The sequence below is a fragment of the Poecilia formosa genome, unplaced genomic scaffold (assembly GCF_000485575.1).
Source record: "Poecilia formosa unplaced genomic scaffold, Poecilia_formosa-5.1.2 Scaffold7, whole genome shotgun sequence".
NCBI lineage: Eukaryota > Metazoa > Chordata > Actinopteri > Cyprinodontiformes > Poeciliidae > Poecilia > Poecilia formosa.
In genome coordinates this window covers 2,441,104-2,466,167 of record NW_006799946.1, presented here as the reverse complement: position 1 = coordinate 2,466,167, position 25,064 = coordinate 2,441,104, and the positions used below count along the sequence as shown (strand labels likewise).

At 39.3% G+C, this 25,064-nt stretch overlaps 1 protein-coding gene across 1 annotated transcript; it reads right to left on the bottom strand.

The window, feature by feature from the left end:
* Positions 1-1,285: 1,285 nt before the first annotated feature.
* cdc42ep4b (CDC42 effector protein (Rho GTPase binding) 4b) lies at positions 1,286-25,064 on the bottom strand. Its single transcript, XM_007571344.2, has 2 exons — positions 24,819-25,064; positions 1,286-4,925 (listed from the first exon to the last, which is right to left on the bottom strand). The coding sequence occupies exon 2, from the start codon at positions 4,765-4,767 to the stop codon at positions 3,802-3,804; it is 966 nt and encodes a 321-aa protein (XP_007571406.1). The 5' UTR covers positions 4,768-4,925; positions 24,819-25,064; the 3' UTR covers positions 1,286-3,801.

Here is a 25,064-nt window from a genome sequence, read left to right as displayed (position 1 = left end):
GCAGACCTAGGGCAGGCAGTGTTTGCACATTTTTAACATAATTTTTTCTGGCTTACTTTGGAGTTTCCTCTCAAGAGAGCGACACAACAAATACACAAAAACAAGAAGCATTTTCAGTGCAATTTAGTAAAATTTCATGATTCTGCAATTATTCATAACACCAACAGTTCAAACCTTGCAAGTATAATCTCAACCGCAAACTTTCCATTTAGCCTTAAAGCCGCCAACATTCCTCTGGCTCCCTCGTTACTACCCTAACAGTCGGTCACACTGCTGATTTCAAAGATAGTTCTCTGGAATTATTAATGGCACTAATTACAAATCTTGACAGCAACAACAATGGAGGAGTGTTTCTGCTGCTATTTAAATATAAAAAGTAGGATTCTTAACGATAAAAATCGGGGGGATGGGGGGAAGTACTTTCCTTCATATCACAAAAGCACAGATTTCACATTTAATCATAAGAAAGATATTGTAAATAGGCCGAAATTGATACTAATCTGCAAAATCAAAAATAATTAGAAATTTTTGTTCCACTGTTAAGAGGAGAGGCTGTTCAAGCAACACCGGCTTTTTCCCATTTTTCTTCAGTGTGCTGATTGTTTGCGAGGCGGTGCTGTGACGGTGTTGATCTCTAATCTGGAAACATAACATGCTAGTTACCACGGCGACAGACCCAGGTAAGACGTGAACAAGCCTCATGATACTGAATGCGCCAAAACTGGATCTGAAGTCACCTTCCTAGCACAAACATCATCTGTTTGTCTAAAACTACCTTTATAAACTACACCAGTGAGGATAAGGCAGCAGCTTGAAGAGAACAAGACAAATCAAGCAATTATTTTGGAAGAAAATGGTTCTCTCTGCATCGTGACACCTCTGTGGGAACTTAACACGGGAGAGGGAGGACTGCACATTTTGTGGAGGAGACGTTCTAAGTGACACGTCTCCGACAAAACCAAACGCATCCCTTACAGATTTGATTTACGGAGCCAATTATGAGCCAATCCGGTGGGGAACAAAACTTTTAGTGTCTTTATCAAATTCAAACACCTTGCGGAAGTTGAGCTTTGAGCGCACTTGGAAATTTCCTGCAGATAGCTTTAAAGTCGGAGGCTTCTTGGAAGCACGCTTGTTCCAACTCTTGAAACAACTTGAGGCGGACTGGCACAGCGTCCCGATCCTCTGTGCGCACACCTGCATCCGTTCCACATCAGAACATTCAAAGCTGCTGTTTGTCAAAGGTGGCAATTAGTTTTCTAACACAGAATTAGATTTAAAAAAAAAAAAGGGTCACGTTTCTCCCAGGTGTATTAAAAAGGAAAGTATGACTTGGTAATTTATGGCCTGACACAGACATAAAAAGCTCAAGATAAAAAAAAAAAAAATGTCCACCTGTCTGTTGCTGGAGCAGTTCCAGCTTTTAAAGAGGGCAGACAAATCGGACCGGCTCATGTAATTTGTAGGTTAAACTTCTACCGTATGATTTGACTTCGAGAGAGAAAGTCAGCGTCCTCTACTTTGGGGTGGGGGTCAGTTCAGCAGGTATGTTTCCCTCTCAGTGCTTGGAGACCTAGCAAAAGGCTTTCAGCTAACCACGTGTGGTTCAACACTGCACTTACTTTTTTGTCCCCTTTCTGCTTTCACAAACAAGCCACAGGCTGTAGAAATTGCGGCCGCTGACCTCCTAATATTTCAGCTCCTCTCAAAAGCCCCCTCTATCCCACCATTAAAATGCCAGGACATGGAATGTAAAACAAGTTCACCTTGACGGACGACTTAAAACTTTTTCCACATATAGCCAAACATTCATCCTGCATCAAAGTAAAAAGTGGAACCCTGTACAGTTAGTATAGAGATTAAACCAGAGCAGACTCCCAGCAAACGAGGACAGATCATAGAGAAAAAGCGTGACAAGGTGCAATAGCCTGGTTCCAAAAATGTGTACAACCTGAAAACTAACACTGTGCTGAAGAAGTTTTTGATTTAGTTTTGACATCCGGTCTTCTTTGGTAGATCACACACCTTGACTGGAAAATATTTGCCAACTCAATTTTGTACAATTTGTCCAAATCCACCAGACTGGGGTGCTATCGCTTGACCACAGGTGGTGCCTTCCTGGAGATTGAATTCTGATCTCAAAACCATTTCAAAACGTTATTTTTCTTCTTGTAAAGCCACCATTTTGTTTTTGATGTATGCTTAGACTGTGATGCTGAAAAATGTAATCCCTCCTAATCTCCAGCTTTCTAGCAGGCTTTGGGCCAATACTGGCCATTCATAAATTCATCTACACGGATTAAAAAAATAAATAAAAAATCAGTTCCAAATATGGAAAATATATCTGAGCGAACAATTAGTTTTGTTTAAGTAGAACATTACATGTTTTCCCAGAAAGTTGACTTTTTTTTATATAAAAAAATTAATTAATACTATAACAGTTAAAATGTTTGAACTAAAGCCGTGACTAAATGCAGACATTGAATCAAAAGGTGCTCAAATAGAAATCAAATAAATCCATGCATATTGGGAAATCAGGCAATTTATGACAGGATAAATACATGAATTTTAACCATAAGTTGGTTGGAAATTATAAAGCAAAGCATGTCAATCCATTGGCTATTTCAATTTTTAATGTTTGTTGTTTTTTTTTTCCCCAGAGGAAAAATGCCACATTGTATGTGGAAAAAGTTTTGAGATCATCTATCAATATTACAAAAACTTGGCATTGTAAAAAGGGGCGTAGGCTTTTGAGAGCCAATACACCATCGTCCTTTAACGATGACAAATTATACATTCACACATCTTCAAAAAAAACATCCACCACTCCTGCATATTCAAAAGAAAAGAGAATACATACACAAAAACCTCTAAAATTTACAGAAGCCCCAAGTTGCACAGCGATTCTGAGTGTCAGTTTCGTGAGAGTGCACAGAAATTGATGAGGTGTCTTCCTTGTGCTGATAGAGTCCAACTGATGTGCGAGAAGGCATTTTGCTTTCAGAAGTGATGCAGCACACAAAATCCGGTGTCTTGAGTTTAGTACTTAGCGTCATTGAGATTGATCACAGTATAGTACCATAAAATAGTCCCCCAACCAAATACATCAAAAACCTTTAAGACTCCGAAGTTCACATTTGCTTCTCAAATCAATCCCTTACAAAAACCATTTAAAAAATATTTTACAGCTGACAGATCAATTTAGGAAGGAGGCAAATATAATAGACCCACCTCAGATGTAAGAGGCTATGTTTAACTGACATCCTTATAGTGTCTGTACACAAAATGATTTAAGAAAAGCAAACTCCGACATGAGCAAAAGTAATAACTCTATCTCTGTAGTGTCTACACCTTCAAACCGCTGGGATTACAAACCTATCAGTTTCATCTCTTATTCTTTACCTCCACATTCACTGGAGCTGACAACACATCCACACAGTCCGCTCTCTAATCTTGCCGCCACCTTTCACTTCCTTTTAAAAATGGGCAATTTTCCCTGCTGATTTATCTTTGCCTTTATCATTTAAAACTTGTGAAAAATAATGTACTCTGAGTTGACATCTGGTAAAAAAATAGCATCAACCAATCCAAACATTAAAAACAAAAAAAAATAGCTGTCAGTCTCCTTGCTATGAAGTGAAAAAAGACTTAATGGGTTTTATTTATAGTGTTGATAAAACTGATCTAACATTAGACTGATCTACAGTGAGTAAAAACCTTCTCGACTCTGACTGTAATCCCCTCCTATGGTGGTCTCTTAAGTTCCGGTTTCTTCTGCGTGGCACAGACTTCTTGCTCAATCTAGACTCTAATCTCGTCATCCTCCTGATCCATGAAGTCGAAATCATCATCCCTGTGTGGCGAACTGTACTTCACACTGTTTGTGTTGCCGTCATGGAGGTTGTACTGAGGCTTTTCCGAACCAGAGCTGGACACAGAGCAGCTATCCGTGTGGTGGTTGTTCCTTTCTGATTCGCTGATCTCCGGATCGTAGGGATCCGCCGTGACCTTTTGCTCGAGCTGGAAATTACTGCGAGGTGGTCTCGAAGGTGCCCACTCCTCTGCGTCGTCATCGTCGATGTGAGGAATGTGGGATGGCGATGCATGCTCCTCACTACCTTTGCCTTCCTCAAAGCCGAGGTCGTCCTCCTCCCAGTTTTTCTTCTCCATCACGCTGAGGATATCCCCAAGCATTGAAGGGCCCAAGTCGATGTGGAAGGACATTACGGATTCTGCTTTTTTCATCCCACCTCCTTTCGGCATGGACGGAGGCAGGTCTTTAAGTTCACCGAAGTTTCGTTCGTCAAGCTCGGCGTCCATTGTGGCCATAGCCGCCCCTCCGTTCATCGGCTTGCTTTCCACCAGCGTCTTCATAGGACTGGAGGAGACACTTTTTGGCAGTTGGTTGCCCATGTTTGAACTCTCAGCGTTCAGGTAAGGCAGAGATGTGGCAGCAGAAGGCAGTGTGGGGGTCTCATACTTGTCTACTCTGTTAACAGATTGGGACCTCTTGCTGCTTCTGAAGGTGCGGGACAGCAGCCCTGGTTTGGGACCTGGTGAGCTTTCCTTTGTGTGGGACTCCCTTGGCGGTTCCCCTGATCGGGAGCTGAGAAATGAAGTGTCTCCAAAGGCGTCCCCGCCTCGACCCACGTGCATGGTGTGACGGAAGTCCCCCAAAGGAGCACTGATCATTTCAACTGTCAGGTCAGCCCTTGACCTCCTCTTCGACTGGTTGGAGTTGCCCGTTAGCTGCTTGAGAATAGGCATGATGGCAGTCTTTCAGTTGTGATCCAAATCAGTAACTAGGCTTTCGGTTCTTTTTAAAGTTCCTTGGGATTTGTGGGAGGTTATCAAAGCAAGTGTAATTCCAGGTGTTTAGAGTTTGAAGCCATCCTGTTCCTTCAATTCAGCTCAGTTGAAGGAATCTGTAGAATAAAACAAAACAAATGTCAATGTAAGTGTTCCTAGAAAGACCAAGTAAAAACCTGGCAGGCAACGTGGAAATTTTAACAGACACGTCAGCTCTAATAAAAAAATAAAAAAATAAATCTATGAAGTTTAATATAGTCATGCATGTAGTGATAAGCTTTTTAGAGACTAATTTTTAAAGATAAAGCCCCTTTAAGAAGCAAATGAAAATGTTAAACTCCCCATTAATAACTTCTCCAGACAACTTTGTTAACCTATCACGTAACTCATTTGTTTCCTGATGGCTAAACCGAATGGAAACGTTTGCTGCTGTGTCCCGAAAATGAATCCTCATTCGAACTGGAAAACATTTTAAATGCAAAAATCTTCAAGGGCGTTATGTAATGGTGAAGGAGGCTGTTTAACTACAAGCACGTTTACCCAACACCAATCCACTTGAGAGGGAAAAGGGACACCATTGTAGTGGATTTCCATTCAAATTCGTTCTGTTCCTTTGATACATTTTTGTGCCCTATTTCTCAACTGTCTCCTTCTGTTTTTCCATCCACTGCAGTGTCTGCTGTGCTTTAGTTCCCATTTAGGCCCCTGACTGTTACATAACCAGAAGGAGACATTATACTGGGAGCCAGAACAACTCAAGCTTGAAATAATAAAGGAACAGGAGGGAAAAGAAGAGGAGACGGGGTCTGCAGTACTTCTTCGGCGAAGTTCAACTTAAACCACAGACTATTTAGAACAGATCCTCTTCCCTCCACACCAGAAAAAAAGAAAATGTGTCAACTTTGTCGTTGGCTGAAAGGTGCTATATACATAAAGTTGCCTTGACCTAAAGTCAGGGTCTTGGGCGGAAAATATGTTACAAACAGACGGCAAAGTTTGGCAACTTTTGTCAGCATTTTTGGCTGCCTTGTCTTTGCTTTATTTTTTTTTTTTTCACGTGGTTTTAAATTTGTTGTCAACATCACTACAGGCAATAGATGTAGCTGGAGTTAGGCGTAAGCTTGAGCACATTTCAGATAAAAAATTACATCCTTCAACTTCAGTTGTTTCTGATTAGCTTAATTTTAATCTCAAAAGAAATGAAATGTGTCTAGTAGCTATGACAACAAAGGTGTTAAATATATTCTCTTGATTTTGTTTTTTACTATCACTGATATGATTTAAACAGAGCGGAACTCAAATTCAACTTTGGCTCGGGCGTTGGGAAAATTGAGTCTCGGCAACCCACTTAGTGTGAGTCACAAGTCCACAAACTCCATGGATCTCTGTAACAAGGGTGTCAATTGTTCAAACCAGACAGCATGAACCATCATTTACAGTGTTTTCAAACTGAGGCTGAAGCCCACACTCTGAGCTTGCTTTTGAATTGCTCCCATGAATGAATAGCTGCTTTACTGAACAATATTCCTAAAGAACATAATTTGCATTTCTGACAAGAACCCATTCAACTGGAAATGCAACTAACACCAGATGGAACAGAGTCGAGTTTGATAAATGACAGAAGTGAGTCCCACTATGTTTTTTTTTTTGCTCCTCTGAGAAAAGACCTGTGGTTTTTATCAACGACTTCATTCAGTATGTCTGTAGTTCTAGCACTAATGGGGAAGACGCACTGCCCTCACAGAGGCTGAACAAAGAGCAAATGAAAATCTTTTCTCTCCACTTTGATTGTGAAAGTTATTCGAGTTCAAGCTTGCGCCACCCCATAAGAGAACTGAAATGAGCTTATTGTTAGGAAAGCTGTTTAGATAACTGGATGCAAAGCTTGTAAGCTTATACTTTAAAGCTGAAAGCACACCAAACACTCTGAACCGTGGCCCTGCAGTTACATTAAGAAGGTATGATACGTCGGTGTTAAACCTTTGAAAGGTTCATGCGTTCTATGCTAGCTAATTAGTAGATGTTCAACTAGTGGCTTCTGAATGCTTATCAGACCGCCGAGGACAACTCATCCGGCATTATGTTCCTCGCCACTGCGCAGAGATTTGTATTTCTCTATGGCAACATCGGAGCAGTGTGGAGGCCACCAATCGGACTTCCTGTCTCTAAGCCGGCCGGAGACGGCAAGAGAAAAAGATTTCATCCCCTGCATGGAGAGATCAGCTCATTTTGATGGATTAACCCTTCCTGGTGGCCTTATGCAGGGCAATGAGACGAGCTCCACAGAATAGGAATGCTTTTGAAGTGATGCGTAACAAGGAGATATTCAATCTCCACATAAAAAAAAAATAAAAATAAAAAAATGTCAGCGGGTTCTCAAATATCAAAAAGACCCAAAGCGAACATCTTGGGGTCATGACAGGAAATGGCCAGCTTTATTGCCTTTGGGAGATTCTTGATGTTTGTAGCTTTAACCCCCCCCCCACCACTCCCCTTGGTTATGTGACCCCGCTATTGTAGCCCGGACAAAAAGACGAAGTATAGCCTACAGTCATGTCATATTCAATCTTAGCCTTTCAGTAAACTATAAAAGAAAAAGGGTAATTTAAGGTAATGGCAGGTCATGGCTTATTTTTTTATTTCAAAATAACATTTAAACAAGCTTTAAACAGCCCTTTTGTATGAACGGGGACTTGGGGCTATTCATTTGTTTTAGAAAATGAGTCACCACTACAATTAGGGCTGCACAATATGGAAAAAATGCAATTGTGATATTTCTGTTAAATATTGCAAGGCCAATGCTGTTTGTGATGAACAAATTTGTCCTCACTCGTCTTCTGTGTTTTCAACTGTTATTCGTCCTTTTTGAGAGGCTAAGAAAGTCGGCCTCCAAAATCTACATTGAGCTGAGGCATCAAGTGCAGAGCACTTATGAATGCAACTTAAATATAATTGCCAACGTAGTGTTTCATCCAGCATAAGTTATGTGTGCAACTTGCATGTGCAATGTAAGCTGCACACGTTGATACTGCGATCGCAATCGTGATTTGATGTGCAACAATCAAATCTGTTGTACAAAGACACTGGCTGCTTAAACTTGGGAGAGAGTTTGACGGGATGATGAAGTTTTAAATGGTGTCTTGCAATAGTGTTCGCGTCCCTCTCAGATTTCAGCACTTTGTTGAATGCAATCCATTTTAATATGGTGGACTGAAACAAAGAAGTGCGTAGTGGTGAAGTGGAAGGAATTCAAAGAATGCATTAATCAAACATTGGCTCCATCGGCTCTATGTTTAAAGGTCTGTGTCTGACGAGAAGGTGAAAATTCACAGCAGTCCAAAGTATTTTGTTATTCTTAGGTGCTACCTGGACACTTTATCTATGTATCCATCAACCTCGATTTAATTCCACCCAGCTTCCCTTCGTCTTCCTTCTTCCCTGGCAGTTTTGATTACAACCAACCTGTAATTGTAGTCTCTTTATCACTACACAGTTTATTCACTGCTGCCAGACAGCTTCAATATCTCGGCATCTAAAGAAATGGGCGTTAAGGATAGGCTGAGTCAATCCAACAGGCCTAATCTATTGTGGACTTGGACAGTCACAAACTTTTAGTTTTTCTTCCAACTTCTGCCCGTTGTCAGCATGAGTGCATATTTTCTCAAAGATATTGAAAATGAAAATGTTCCGAGCTTCACTCGTTTCCCATTGCATGTGGGCCCGCAAAATCCAAACAGAAAGAAAAACAAATGTCTCAGAAATAGCTCACCTAAACCAGAGATTCCAGTTTGACTTCTACAGTCTTTTATTCCTCGTGACTGTAAGTGAAGCGTTGCTGCTGCAGATTCACAAAGCGGACCGTACTGTATTAGTATGACATGTTTATGTAAAGGGAAAATATTTCAGAAGACGCGATAAAAATCGTACACTTTATCTGCAAACGACTGCCCCAGTTAACGTGCCACTTGGTGACAAAGCCTTTATATAACAGTGCACTCACTGCTCCGTGTGACTCAGGCTCCAACTGAGACAAGTGGTGACAGGGCCATAAATGATTAAGAGCATCTTATGTTGCCAGCAGCCTCTGATGTGGGTAGAATGACATCACAACAACCAACACGCTCAACAGCGTTCAGGCTCGCACTTGTAATCCCACTGATCACAGACACAACACTGAGCTATCCCCACACCACTTTCTCTCCTTTAGCTGCTCAGCCCAATCACAGCAACGTCGAGTCACATGAAACCAGGAGGCATAAACTGACTGCATCTTACATTTTTAACAGAGAGCAAAAAGTAATATTTTATTTAGGAGGAGGAAGCTCTCAGGAAAAAGCTACAGGGAGTCGAGAAAACAAAAAAAACAAAAAAACAAAAAAACAAAAAAAAAATTACATAACAGCACTGAGACTTGCCATTTTCTGGCTGGTGCTGATCAATTTGGCTCTTTTGCTGTAATGTACGTTTGCAGTCTGCAACTCGTTACAGTTATTTAGTATATAACTAAGAACAGATGTCTGAGATAACTACTGTCTTTCAGGAGAAAGTTACTTTTCTCCTGTCTGGTTGTCTACATTGGCCCAAACTTAAAAACAGTAACTGTTTTAACATCAAGAAGAACATTTCGACAGAGCCAGAATTTGCTACCCTTTTTTATTAAAAATAATAAAATGCCAGAAATGTTTCAAAGCATGGAAAGTGAGATATGCTTTTTTTTAAATTAACATATTTTAAAAATTATAAACATCAAAACTCCAATTGATTCAACTTCCTGGTCTCTCATCCCTCCGTCTCATTGTTTGGTGCAATGATATGCAAATGGTCAGACCTGCTGACCAAAGCTAGAAATGACACTCCTAATCGATTAATCAGGAGCAGTGCATAACAATGTGAACTTTGTAACTCCAACAAAGAGCATCAGTAAATTTCTTTTGCAGCAGCTTTGTTGGGCCCCTGACCTTTAACCCAAATATTGGATTCCCACGTGGGGGTTGGGGCGGGTCCTGGAAGCATCACAAGTACTGGGACACTTAAAGTTTAATCCCACATAAATAATTGCAGAGAAGACAAAAACCTTTTTTTAGGTTTTCCAAATTTGCATTTTCCCGGCGGGGGGTTGTTTAACCCGGGGTTTCTTTTTTTTGGGCCCTTTTTTGCAGTTAAATCACCACCTTCCCACCTTCAATCACGCTTTCTAAGAATACAAAAAATATTTTCTGTTACACCAGAAAATAGTGAAACAGTATTTCATTTTTGTAGCTGAAGTTCAAATGACTCATTTGACTTGCTTGATATGCTGGAAAATATTCTGCTGATTTGTTACTGAAAATGTCTATGGCAAGCTATTCTTGTTCCTTGCCTACAACTCAGGTGAGAAAAACCAGTTCTGCCTGATTAGCTCCATTTCTTCACTGGAAAGGCAAACCCTGTATGACAAATGGTAGAGCTATCTCGAGCCGAAACAGGTGACAATGTTCAGAAAATGGCAGCACTTGTTTGTCACGTAACAAACACTCAGGTATAACCCTTTACCAGGCAGATGCTCTTTTATCTCATCCTTCCCTAGAATCAAGGTTACGTCTTAGAACTAAACGAAACTGGAAATAGAGTTGAAACAAATAGAGAACCTAGGTTCCAAATTACAAAAGGTCCGCTGGCAGGAGAACAAAGGGTGCATCATCAAATTTCTAAAATCAGATGCTGTGTACTTTTTCCAATTTCCTACTGCAGCAGTAGGAAATTGTTAAACAGTGTTAAACTACTCTGTGTAGTTTAACATTTAAATTTATTTGTCCAAACATAATATCCATGCAAAACTATTGGTAAGCATATAGTCACTCTCTTTCCCAGATAATCACTGCAGACACTCTGCCTCTCTGCTGGCTAGCAGCAGAACCTATAAACAATTACTGATGTTAACAGAGCAAGCAGCCGGAACTAGCACAAAACTTACTCAACATTTGCTTTATTAGAGATTGACAGAAAAATCAGCTTTGATTAAGGGACCTTAGTCAAAAACTGTTAGCTTCAAAGGTCCGGATGAGTCGTTTGCAAACTCAAAAATCCAATCCAACAATCCATGAATGCTAGAAGGTTAATATCAACTTGGCAACAGCACTTTATAGGACACTTTAAATATAAAATCAGAGTATAGACAGCGATGTACAGTGTCATTCAAAAGGAATGTAATTTCTACAACAAATCCAGCAATTCCTGTGGTTTATTCAGACTACAACCAAATGAAAGAGCAAGACTTTCCACACAGGAAGGCACAGAAGAGCAAAGTTAAGTTATTTTAATCTTTATCACCAGATAAAAATAATTCCTGTTCTAAATGATGCTTATAATTCCAATTTGCAGTCCTGCTAGAACAGATCAGAGATCAGTTGGCTGGGAACTTTAAGTGATTAGAAATACAACAAAGATGCTTTTTTTTTTTTTTTTTTTTTTTTTTAGGAAAATGTCAAAAAATAAATAAATTAATTAAGCAAACGATGTCAAGCTGTCTTTGGAAAGAAAAATCTTAAAAGAGAACAACATGTACTTTAAGTAATATCTCAGTCATTTAAAATGGACAAATGAAAATCACAATCAACACAAACATGCAACTTTTATTGCTTAAGAAATCCCAGAAATAATTCTACTTTTAAGCAAACTTAAGAAGGGCAGGCGAGGTTTAACTAAACCTCACCGGATAAGGAAAACATTAAATTACTGTAATGCACACTATTCTAGACAAAAGTGTTTGAAGCAGGTGATAAAATCTGCTCAAGACATCAATTCTAGCAAATACCACAACAATCAGAGGTCGAAAGGCCAGTAGAATAACACCTACGGCAGCGAGCTAGTTCGTCCTCCATCTGACATTTAAATGGTTTCAGTTAAACAGCGGCGGATTCCAACATTTCACAGTAAAGACTTTAACTGCTTTAAAACATTACAGGCAAGGTTGCGAGTGTTTGGTTTGTGTGTTAGTGTGCAGTGGATTGGCGTTCAAAGCACCATTGCCACCCAGACAAAGAAACAAAACCACAAACGGATTAGCAGTGTTATTTTTAACAGGGCCTGGGCTCTTAACACGTGGAGTAAATGGCCCACCTCTCCGAATTTTAACGCAAACAAAATCCCAAACAATCCTAACTGCAATCCTTCAATCCATTTTGGTGTTTGCCAGTGATATTGTTGTTTTAGTCTTTCAAAATTTTATATTCAGGGCCAAAGGACAACCCTCTGAACACTTCCTCTGTGTTGCCAGCCAAGCTGACCTTTTATGAAGCCGTTACTCCTGCATGGCTGGACAGAGCACTGGGTGGGCTACCACACCGTGCTGGAGACGCAGAGGATTTTCGGCTCCAAAAAAACAAACGGATAAAGTTTTTATCGCTGTTTTCCCACAACACATCTAAGAAAGTATCTATGGGTAAAAAAAAATCCCAAATAAGGATTAGAGGGCTGAGAGGCTTTTTTACTTGTGGGTCAGTATTTGGGATTTTTCTGGCACAGATGGAAGCACTGAAAGTACGCAACAGGGCAGCAAAGAGAGGCAAGATTCACTAAATAAAGCCAGCACACTGACAGACGTTCTTTCACCGGGTCCCACATGAAATATATCCAACCCTCATTACAGCTACAGTGGATGGATTGTGCTAAACTCTGTGTGTGCACAGGAGTGTACTTGTGTAATCATCAAAATCCTTCCACTCAGTCGAGGACAAACCGACCAGTTTCACGCTTGGTACCAGGAGCCAGGATAAGAGCCAAGTGGTTAAATAAATCGTCCAATGGCTGTTGGACAATGCAACAAAGCTGAATGTCTGCAGAGGATTGTAGTTTGAAAGAGACAAATTACATAACGCATTGTCGAAGCAAGAATGCCAGAGTCACAGTTGGCTTGTGCTGTAGTACAGTTTGTAGATTTGAATTTAGCTACAACAATGGCTACTGTTTCCCCGGAGACAAAAGTCACCAAGAAAGGGACTTTACAAAAGATAAAGTATGACCTAAAAGATAAGTGATGAGAAGAATGCAAAAGAAGAGCACACACAGCAAGTCTGGCAAAGATCTGCAGGAGGCCTTTCAGTGCGACTGGATGATAAGTGACTGGGTCAACCTCTCAACGGCTTCTAGCCTTTTTTTATCAGCAGCCTTCCCACTGAAGTTAAAACACACAACCACAGCTATAAAAGGCCTCAAGCAGAAAGGCTCGACCAAAATCCTGTGTTAATAAACCTCCCTGGTGTTAACTTTAATGACACAGACGGAAACCAACAAACAGTCACTGACAATAAAGAGGCTCTGGTAAAAGGGAGTCAAATTCCCCCTTTACCAATTCATAGCCCTGTATGGTACCTAACCCTACCCTTGTTTCCTTTCTCCCCACTTCCATTTTGTCCCATTAAACAATCCATTACGCACCCATCCACTAAAACCACTGCGTCTCAGTTTATAAACTTCTGAATAGTCAGCCAGTTTATGACTAATACACAAAAATGCTAAAATTCTCTTCACAGTCAACATAATATTATTTTACAACGAACAGAGAGAAAATTCACGTCACATTCTTTAGGGAAAAAGTTATATTGATTATGCTTTGAATTACACATGGGAATCTGAAAGTGTATCTTGTTTACAACTTCGGGTTTCATTTCAATGTCAATCCTTGGGGTTAGAAACAATGACATCAACACCTCAGCCAACCAATCAGGGACAATAGAAAGACTCTGAGATGGTTTGCACCTCTGTTTTGTTCCCCACACGTTGCAATTTAATCCCTTCCTACTTGGATTGTGATCCTGCGAATAAAACGTTTCACATTAATGTACTCATGCCGTTGTAAAGCAATTTAAATTTCCGTAAAATGAAGAATGTTAAACTATTTGTTGTTTTTTTTCACTAAGTGACCTCTGGCAGAAACTGTTCAGTGAAGTCAGATATAATTATCTTACAGTGAACTATCAGCAAATTAAGGAAAATTACTCTTAGGAATGGTTTGTCCACGAGAGTACAGAATGCCTCTAACGAGGCAGTTATGAAGTGAGTCATGGTCAGAACAAAACTTCTGGATTCAGATTGTGCTGTGTATTTGAACTCTGGTGACAAGATATTTGGTCAGTTTGATGGACTTGTATTGTTTTTTGTTTGTCAGCACATTAGATAGATTTCAGTGACCATGAGGCCTCTGGTCAGGGTCGTCATCATGATAGCCTTGCAAGAGAGGGGATTTTGCAAGTTAATTAAGATCACCATGGCAATACTCAACAATAATGCCACAATTACTGAATAGCACCTAATCTTGTGCAGCCCTAACCAGCACTCCAACAGAGAACATTAAAGTTTACAAAGATGGCCACTTCTGACAAGTCCCCAGCCTAAAGATGAAGGTCTAAACACCTCCTCTAATTCTGAAAAGCAAATTGTCAGTATAATTGCAATGTTACATCCTTTATTTACATCGCGCGTAGTCCTGTGGACTCGCATGCTGTGAGCAAGCATGTATTTAAGTTGTTCTGAATGCCAATCTTAATGAATGTTCTTCCAAGCAACCAAAGGGAAATCTCATCTCAGATGCTCGGCTCAGTGGGAAGCGGCTGATCGGTGTAATAATTTAATGCGCTACAAATGAACACTGCAGTTAGGTTCATTAAAAGCCAAAATAATCTCTACAAGTGGTGATTTAACCATTTCAGTGAGGAAAAATAAAGAACAATAAAACACATCCCAGTATGAACCTCTGACTTTTTAAACCTAATTAAAAAAAAAGGGCTAATTTATTAAACACTCAAAAAAAGGACTTTAGAGAAAAATGCTGCGCTTTCAAACAGCTCCAGGAATCTTTCATTTATTTAAGTCTTAAAAGTTTGTTTTCTATTTCTGCCCAGTAAAGGATTTCCCCCTCTAGCTTAAGAGTGTTCTGGCCTGTTTCATAACTGGCTTTAATTATTTATAATTCAAACGTTTTTTAATTAGTGGCAGGGCTGGGCTACATGAAGGCCAATTTAACTGAGAGCACTTGAGTCCTGCAGAAAGAGGTTTGGTTTGACCAAAATATTATCTTGATTGACCATATGTCGCTTCAAACCCATTTACACATAAGTGAGCACTATTAGTGCCCTTGCAGATGTGCAAGACAATAATGCCATGCAGAGTCATGCATCCCCAAAGGACCATGAAAGCTGGCGTTTTAGCAGTGCTCAGATAACAAACCAGATGGCTCTTTGATCTCATTTCCTGAAGCCGTGGCGTCTTTAATTTCTATGAATAAAAATGAAAAATTGTCCCGCAGAGCTGACATTAGTTTGCTTTTCTTTTATTCCTAATCATATGTGGTAAACCACCAGACATTTTAAAATACTTCAATGTTCATAACACAACCAATAGCACAGATTATCAAGAGTCAGATTAGCCACAGCACTTGAATGAACCGAGACTTTTATTTTATTTTATTTTTTCGAATCTGAACTACATGGGTTCCTGCTCTGTGGTTTCGCCACCTCACGCCTTCGGTTTTAACGGTAGATGTGTCTGCCCACAGGCCCACACCTTCATAACCAAGTAGGGCTGGCCTCTCATAACTTTGGGACATCCGGAGTGATCTCACTTCAGATTTACAAAATGTGCACATTCAAAAGAAACTTACAGTTTACTAAAGGCTTAAACACACACCTCAGATGAGGGACCCAGAAAAACTGCACCCTGCACAGCCCTTCAGTTGAGTCTCAGTGAGGAACATCTGCCAAGACCATATCAACCAGGAAGCATCAACCAATCAAAAGAGGTCATTTGCACAAACATTCAGTTCTGGGCATGTTAGAGACCAATTAATTTAACACGCATATTTTCAAACTCGGGGAAGAAGTCAGAGTACTCCGAGTAAAAAACAAGCCTGAAAGTGGCAATTCTCCAAACTCCATGCAGAAAAACACGAGGATCTTTTTTAACGGATGGCACCAGTGCAATAAACGCCACCATGCCGCCCTTAGAAAATATGTTTTTTTTTTCTTTTTTAACTAAACACAGTCTGCTGATGTGCTTTGCACATTCAAGGATTTTCACAAACCCATCTTATTTCCCAGGATAAAAGGCAGTTTTGCTCAGAATTATGACACAATAAACATTGATCACTAAACCTTTTGATAATTAATTGTGGATTATTTTAATTAAAAGAGAATAAAGTGATTAACCTTCATGAGCTTGCATTTAGTCTCCTAGAGGAGAGACGCCAATGTGGCTTCATATAAACACATTTATGAAATGACTTGAAATGGCAGAAAAGCATCTTCCTTAGGAATGATGAATGTTTTGAAAAAGATGCTACATTTTGTCTGGACTAAGTTCATTTGCTGGCAGAGTAAAATCTTGCAGGCCATTTAAAGTGGCGAGGAGATGAAAAACAAGGGGTAGTTTTTGCTAAAAACTTTGGTAAAATAAATAAATAAATTACCCTAATTTTGCCACATTTTATAGTTCAGCAAGAGTCTTGCCAATAATTCAAATATTTTTGGAGACAGACAGATAGCTAGATCCAACCATATCTGTATTTATGAGTTTCAGCACTTCATCCCTGACCTCTTGCGCTATTTTCAAAGAAGGAAGTGCTTAAACAATGTGCAGATCATTGTGGTCTGTATGTGTGTACATGTGACACAGCAAGTCACTCCTTTGGGAAACCCAGCTGCTAAAGAGAGGAAACGATGTAACATTAAAAATTTTTTGATCTTGATATCATGTTATGATGTTATTTCCTCATTAAAAAGCATACCTGGAATGTCGCCTTGAACATTCCAGGTTCAACATCCATGCATGTTTGAGAAATCCTTGAATCTCCCTTGGCAAAGTTATTCAGGGATGCCTAAACACTTGCTCCCACAAAGCGCCAAATATTTTCACAAAGCTCCTCCTCAGAGCTGCAGTCTCCATACTGCTTCCACCTGACTAGCGGCAGCAGCAATTAGCAAACACCTGATGGAACTGTGCGACTGTCTGTATGATTAGCGGAGCAAGGGACCAATTTTAAGGTGTTAAACTTTAAAGTCAGATTGCTTTTAAGCCATGTTTGATTGAAACTATAACAGTTGAGCTATAAAATGGCACCATGTGCCTGGAAAATACACAACCCCTCCCCCACCGTATACGAGTCACACAAAAATAAAGCTTTTAAGAAAAAAAATAATAAATCACCTTGCGTTTTACTTGCAGTGTAATTAAACCCTTCTTTAAAACTTGAGTATTTGTTGGCCGTAAGAGAAAATTTCCAAATCCTAAGCTTTCCCCTGAATCCCAACTTGATTACGTTCAGCAGCTCTCTGATGTCTCATTAGTTACAGCTTATAATAAAAACTTTTTTTTTTCTTGTATTAAAGATATTTGAGATACCACTGTGATCCAACTTTTATTTTCCAGAAAGCTGTGAGCATTCGTTGTAATTAATCTAGCAGACTAAATTCACTGGCTGAGACGAGTGTTTAAAGTCCATCAACAATCACTTGCACTGCCATGAACATGTTCAAAGGTTGGCACAGATAAGTGGAGATACACGCCCTTGTAGTTCCAGTAAAAAAAAAAAAAAAAAAATCTCTAACAAAAATCACAACTATGTCACAAGGAACAAGAACGAAGAAAAGAAAAAAAAGAACAAACCCTTCTGACACACCCAACACGCACATGTGAACAGGATAATGCACATGCACACACATTCATGAAGGATGAGGGTAAAAGGTGACGCCCCTTGATTCACAGTCATTAAAGCAGAACAACAAAGGCGATCTTTATCTGTTAAGGTATTGTGATTTCACCGCAGTCCATTCACAGAGCAGCGCTGCTGACCTGAATATATCCTCCAGAGGCTCAGGAAGGAAGATGTGTGAGCCTTTACTCATATAGACTCAATGTTTCTCACAGGATTATGAAACTGTAATATAATAGTACCTCTTAAAACTGATACTATTGTACCTCCAGAACAAACTTCTGGTATGATTTTGTCACTGAGCTGGCTCAAAGATTATCACAGTTACACAAACAGTCCTCCTTTGTCTTTGAGAAAATAACCACTGAGGTTTTTTTGTTTTGTTTTTTTTTGTTCACATGACGTCCATAAACAACGTAGGTCCATTGGGGGAAAAGGCGGGGACTGGTTACTGGGATCAAGATGTACCAACAGGTATTGTTTTGAAAACGGCTAAAAACTTTGGTCATGCTGTTCCTACAGCTTAAAGTCCTTTTAATGAGATGCTAAATAAGTGTCAGAGCAAGAGACTAACCCATCATGAAGAAAACGTATAATCCCAATTTATTTTGGTCAATGTTGAAAATGCACTTATTTTGCCTCCATGTTTTTTTTTTTAAATAGCATATCATTTATACTTGAAGGATTGAGTTGCTTTAAATAAGAAATACCCCAGAGACATTTTTTCTTTAGGCATTTACTTCAAATTTAATAAAATGACGGAACTTCAAATTATTCATGGAAAATCAGCCTATTGGTTGAGATTTTCCATGGAGCATATAAAATATTTCAAAGATAATAAAGCAGCCAAACCAAAGAGCAGCATTAATTTTCTCTGAAGCTCATTGGCTGTAACCCCAAGATCAGAGGAAGATGCTATGTGTTACTTTCTGAGGTTGTGGCAGAAACTGTGTGTATTAATGCATATCAAAGTTGGTGTTTGATCTATGAAAGCAGGCAGTTCTAAGCGTTAGATGGGGTCTCACGTATTTGGGGATTTTAGCTATATGCAGACAGTCATGGTCCCTCACCTCTGCGAATACTGAGGTTCTTAAGTATAGTGTAATGTAACAATATTTTTGAAAATAAAATTCAGCTCCTACATATTCAGTTATTTAAGATTATTTGCTTCTGGACAACCATGTTTCAACAAAACAGCAAAGTCTGAAAAATCACGTTTTTGATCCGCATCGGTCTTAGAATTCAAAGTGTTCCCAAGTAAATTTAGTGTAAATCCTGTCAAAATAAGATTTATTCTATTTGTTGCTTTTTTGACTTAAAGTTCTCAGACTTTGAGGCTCTTCTAATCCACCTGTAAACATGCTGCACAGTCAAGTCATCCAGCCAGGAGGAGATGTCTATATGACTGAGTGGATTAAGGAACTTACTACAGGTGTATAATGGTGGCATAAAACGAGATCAGCATTATTAAAGATTATTGCTGATGTCAGTACTTTGACTTTTAGGCTTTCTTTCTGACCTCTGCAGCAACAAATCCAGCACTTATCTTTTCTAACTGATTTTTTAAAGATGATAAATTGCTCAGCTTTTTAAGCATCTGATAAGATGCTTTACATAGAAATCTCACAGTTTAGAAAAAGAAAAAAGTCTCCTTTGAGAGTTTTTAGTATGTTTTGTAGCTACGGCAATGTCTCGCAAAAATGTAGTGCTATAAAGGCTAGATCTGAGAATAAAAATGCAACTGAAGATGTTTTCTTTCAACTTCTCAAAACACTTTTGAGACTTTGAAAAAAAAAATCTATCCTTGAGTTAGAGCAAAAATAATGTAAAAGTCTCTTGGAAACTCCAGATATTATGGAATGTAGCAGTGGGAGGTTTGTTAAATTGTTTCTCCTCAAAAGGACTTGGTGAGTAACACTTAACTGCAAAATGTTAAAGAATGAGCCCCAACCCACTGACATTTTTCCTTCCCTCCATGCCATTACCACATGACTGAATGCTTCTTACAAAGTCAAAATACCAGAATAAAATAGGTGTTTAAAAGTAAGTTTCTGTGATTTTGCAATACTAAGAAGGGCTTTCAGCAAATGAAATGCAGAGAGGTGTGTCTCAAGACGATTGGCACTGTTGTCATCAGTACAGATTTCAAAGCAGCTTGTGCTGGAACAGCCTTTTACATCAGACTAGGCGACCATCCGGACCGGTTCAACCGCATGCTAAAACACTGGAAGCGATGATGACTGAAGAAAGTGACGCAAACTTCGCATATAATTGTACAATTCAATCAGGTACTTCTATGTACACACACACCACTGTGAAGGAGGAGCTGGTAAAAACAGCCTTGTTGTTTAGCATTATAGCATTCCTGTTTAACAGGTTACTGTCTTCTGTCTTCTACACAACAGAGATGCAAATGACAGCAACCAAAACAGGCAAGGATTAGAGGATTGGATGTCAAGTTAGGTTCTTACGGAAAGGAAAAATGAACTTGACCCTTGAGAACAGATTTAAAGTAATTATGTGTAATGACAGTATGAAGAAACTCCAAGAAATGGCTCAGGTTGCTCTTTAGCGTGTCCAGGCAAAGCGAGTTTAGGCAGCAACAACCAACATAATAACGCGAGCGAGACACTACAAGGCAATGACTTGTGAGGGTTACCAAGAGAAACATATGTGTTTAGGGAACTTCCAGATTAATCAATGGCAGTTGCTTCCTCTTTTATAGTCACTGACTGGGGGACTTCTGGATTCAGAATTATTTTTTCCCTAAGTCACTCACACATGAAGACATTGTCTATTCAGAGATAATTCAGACATCCTAAGAAGCTTTTGTTTTAGTTGGTGATCTGAATCCTGTAACAGATGGAAAATGAGAGCTCACAACTTTTCTAAATCATACTATAATCTATGCCTGGGCAGAACCGCTGTCACAAAGGGTTTTAGGAAGTTTTGAAACATCTTTTTCACAGTTTCAAGTCCTACTGGGACTCTTTCCGGGAACCAAGTTGGTTTTTCTGAGGCAATTATTACTCTTCTGTATATGCCAGAGTACAGATTGACTAGCTGGGTAGAAATGTACCTCAGAAAAAGGTTGAGAGGAAACACAGGTGGCTGACGATGTTGTAAAACGGGAGAGCACATTTGGAAAAACACAGAGCACAACCACCCTACTTCCCACATTGTTAGCCCACCAAAATCACATCAGATAAAGCACTCTGTCTGATGTATGGGTTCACCACTGCTATCAAACAATAACCTTGAAACAACATTGTTAGAATATACGTCTCCCTGGTGTACCGTAAGAAGTTTGATAGTGGTGGCATTTAAAGAGTTCGTAGTTAAAATTAGTTTGAAAACGGTCCCTAGGATGCCGTTTTTAAAAGTGGCAGGTAGCAACAAACGCTTGTGTGTGTTTGCCTGCCGCTGGGAGGCAGTTAGACTGCAGACCGGTTACAAGTCTGTGTCTCCTCTGACCTACGCCTAAAATGCAGTGAGAAGTATTCTGCTGCATTTTATAAGATAGATACAATATTAGTACGACACTTGAAACTAAAATAGATTCTTTTCATTTTACCTGTCCAACTGAAAAGCTCATGTTGAAACAACCTGGCTTATTTCCAAATTAGACTGAAACGAATGGAATGAATTGTATCTAGCAAATTAAAGAGGTAAAGGAGAATGGGACTAAAACTTTGAAATGATTTAATAGTTACAAAAAAAAAAAAAACATACAATGAAAATTAGTACTTTAAATGTCTAGTGCAATTAGATTTCTTTAGGTCAAGAAATGGTACGGGAAAAAAGATACGCATGCTGTTCCATTATTTAGCCCCTTATCAATAAGAAGTAGTATTTTTTTTTTTTCATTTACCAGGAAAAGCTAACACCTGAAATAAGTTTTTTTTTTTTTTTTTTAATTCCGTCATCAGTTCAGGTTTATACTGCTTTTTCTTTCACACTTTTGATCATTGAGGGCAGAGGCCTGTTTGCAGCTGTCTGTCAGAAACCAGCATTTCAGGCTTTTAAAAATGTTTATTTGCTGACGAACAAATAAAATCAACCACAACCCTGTGGATCCTTAACAGATAGTCTACAAAAGAGACACTGCTGTGTGTGTAAAGTTCATGCTCCTTTCGGTCACTTCTCTATGATTCTCTGACTATTTCGTTTATTGGTCGCACACTGTCCACAAGAAGCCACTTAAGTATGCGTTTAAACAAATTCACGGCGTGCAACTTCGCAGAGCGCATGAGAAACTGCCCGAAGTTACGGTTTCCATGAATCTTCGCATGAGCCCAGTTACTGTCTGTCTCCAACCCCCACTGCAGCACACCTTCTCCTAATATAAAACTGCAGTGACCTCAGTGCAGCACAGTCAGAGTTGGGAAGGTGGCCAACTTGCTCACAGCACCAACATCCTCCCCAAGCAAACTCAAACAGCCTTGGCAGCAAAAAGAAGCTACAGTCAGAGATGACACAGCTCCGTAGTCCTCCCCCCACCCCCCCATCAACCCTCAGTTCTCTCCTATGACACAACAGATATTGGAGCGACATCTGCCTGCCAGCTGAAAAGAGGCCATAATGTAAGGTAGCTGAAAAAGGCCTGGAGTGTGTGCAGTAACGCAGAGATGAGAAGGACGATCCCGGGTTTCTGGTTTTTATGACACAGAGTTGTTATTTCTGGATAATAAATGATTCATCAAACAAAGTGAACACTACTGACTGACCCTGAGGGCCGTTGTTAAGGCGTGGTTAAACATTTGCATGTAAGAGGAAGTCAGAGGAGTTGTGCATGGCCCATTAGTTTATATGTCCAGTTGCCCATGGAGATAATTTAACCATGACTAGAGAGGGGTAGGGACTGGTTAAAAGACAGCAATAATGTTAGTGTTAAGTTGTTCTGGACTTTACGGTTAGTCTATACTGCTTTTAACAACAACAACAAGATAGAAGGGGGTACTTTGAGTTTATGTGTACTGTAGTGTTTGTTGTCTATAAAAAACATTTTGCAGCTCATCAGACAAAACGACCAAAGAGAAAACACAAAGAAACTGGCTAATGGTCCAGGGGTTTTAAAAAAAGGTAGACTCCCAGAGACTTTACAGTGCTTTGCTGTCTTACAAACCGGCCGACGAGTAATAACGTTACGTAACTTTCAGTCAGGGGAAACTGATGCTCAGGGAATCCATCTGTCCCAACTATGATTAAATCATGTCCTGTCCTGGAGCTGGAAATAGTTTTTGGGACAAAAATTCCACGGTCTGTGGCCCAGTTCCAACTATTTGTTAAATAAGGTAGTTATTAGTCATAGAACATAAATATATAGATAATATAGATATATAGAATATATAGATATAGATATAGATAATATAGATATATAGAATATATAGATAATATAGAACATAAATATAGAACATATTTATCTACATGCCTGTGGACTTGTCCTTCAAGTAAGGGTTCCGAATGTGAAATACACCACATGTATTATTTAATGTACTTATTCATTCAATCTGCTTGTTGTGTGTCTAGGCTTGGTTCAAAATCTGACAATTACTTGACTTCCAGTTTACATTATATTACAATGTATATTATAATGCATACATTATTTCTTTTTTGGCAGGTATAAAAATCTCCTCATTTTATAATTTTGAGCAAAAATACATTTGATGTTTATCGCATCAACATTGTCCATACTAAGGTTCAAGCGTTTAGTATGGACAACATTTGACCTTTTTGCTCTCCATAGTTTGGAGAGCTGTAGCAACCCATTTTCAGAGACTTAGTTAGTGGGACTATCTGCCAAGATAGCTAGCCTTGAGCCTGCTGCTTAACAAGTATGGCAAAGACTTCTTGTAGATATAAATAATTAGTGCCTTCCTTCAACCAGCTGACCAGCGGTGTGCAGCAGCAGGTTGGGGGTGAGTGGTTAACTTATTTGACAAATTAACTCATGTTTTTTTGTTTGCTTTTTTAGCCTAGGAAAAGTCCATATTTCACCAGAAGATTTAAATATTTTACCAACAATGTATAGATGGAAAGTCTTTCTTTTTCAAGGGAAAATACACTGACCTTATGGGCTGAATAAATGGACCATTTACTCTAATCACAAAAAGGCTGCTTCACAGTTTTAATGCCTTCAAAAATCTGAAATTTTGATGACTTTGGATCAGAAAGCTTCAGAGTATCTTAGTACAATGCTCTAATTGTTTCGAAAGACAACTTAAAAAAATTGACAACATATTTTGCTTAGTCTACAAAGGTTTGCCGATATCTCAGTCCATCACATGCCTATTTCAACATCCTTATCCCAATTCGAATTGCAATAGAAAAACATGTCCAAATTGGGATTGTCCAGCATCCACACTTTTATTCTTATTTGAAGCAAAACGGCTTCGAGTAAAATATGAGCTTTAGATGTTTCACAATTTTGAAACAACTTCCCTTAAAAAAAAAAAAAAAACAAAACAAAAAAAACTCGTAATGTCACCAAGTACAGAAAATAACCAATTGCTAGCATAAACAAATATTTTACTAACCTGAGCAAAAAATGTTTGACCTACACCATTTCAGCAGTATTAAAAAGTTAATGCTCTTCTAGATTAAATAGCTTATTTCGACATCAAAACCTCCTGAGGGTTTAGCTAGTGCACCACTGGTGTGTTTGGCAATCTGTCCTGTGTGAATTAAAGTTCTCTCAGGTACCTTTGGTCAGGAGGAGCCCAAAAGTAGCTGAAAAGTTTACTTGTACCTTAGAAAAGTTTATTGTCCATTTCCAAGTGAGGCAGTATGCCAAAGCTAATCAGAAAAGACATTTTAGAAGAGATAACCTCTAAGAAACGAAAACTAAAGTTGTTTGGGTGAAGTATGTACACTATTCTGTCCACACATAGAATGAAATACTTAAGTTTCACGCAAAATCAATGAATAACAAATGCCCACAAAAGGGAAATTAAATGTGAGGAGGTTTTTTTCAGTAGATACCAACATTTTAACGGCCAGATTGGTGATGAAGGACGGAGAGGACGCCAGAGGGCTCATTGTTTGGTCCTCCATATGGGACAAACATGATCCCGATGAGACTGCCAGGCGCTGATTGACCACAGGGAACATTTGAGATTCAAATGAGATGCAGATCTCACACCGCTGGGTTTTAGTTCAACCTACGTTCCTAACTTCACGGAAAAGCTTTGCAAAGAGGGCACGAAACCAACAGTGGGCCAACAAACCAAGTCATTACAAAGCAGCACTCTCCCCAAACAAAGCAAAATTAGAAAGGTTAGTGCGCAGTCAGCTTCTAAAACATGGGCTACACATTATGGAAAGTTACCTTTCTCCTTCAGCTTCCAGGCGTACAAAAAGTTCAAGGCAGTATTCCTTTCAACTTTCCGTAAACACGAAGTAAAAACTGCGAGCAGTAAGTTGTCAGAAGTCTCGTTTAGTTTCCTCAGAGGAGAAAAGACAGCAGAGTTGTGTCAGGGTTATGGTCCCCTCTGTGTGTGTCTGTGTGTGTTGGTGTGTGTGTGAGCGTGTATTTGCTCCAACGTCCGTTTACTCCGCATCTGCGAGGCACACA

What these genes read in the sequence shown, in the direction of transcription:
- cdc42ep4b (XM_007571344.2), bottom strand. Translation starts at nt 4,767, where the DNA reads ATGCCTATTCTCAAGCAGCTAACGGGCAACTCCAACCAGTCGAAGAGG.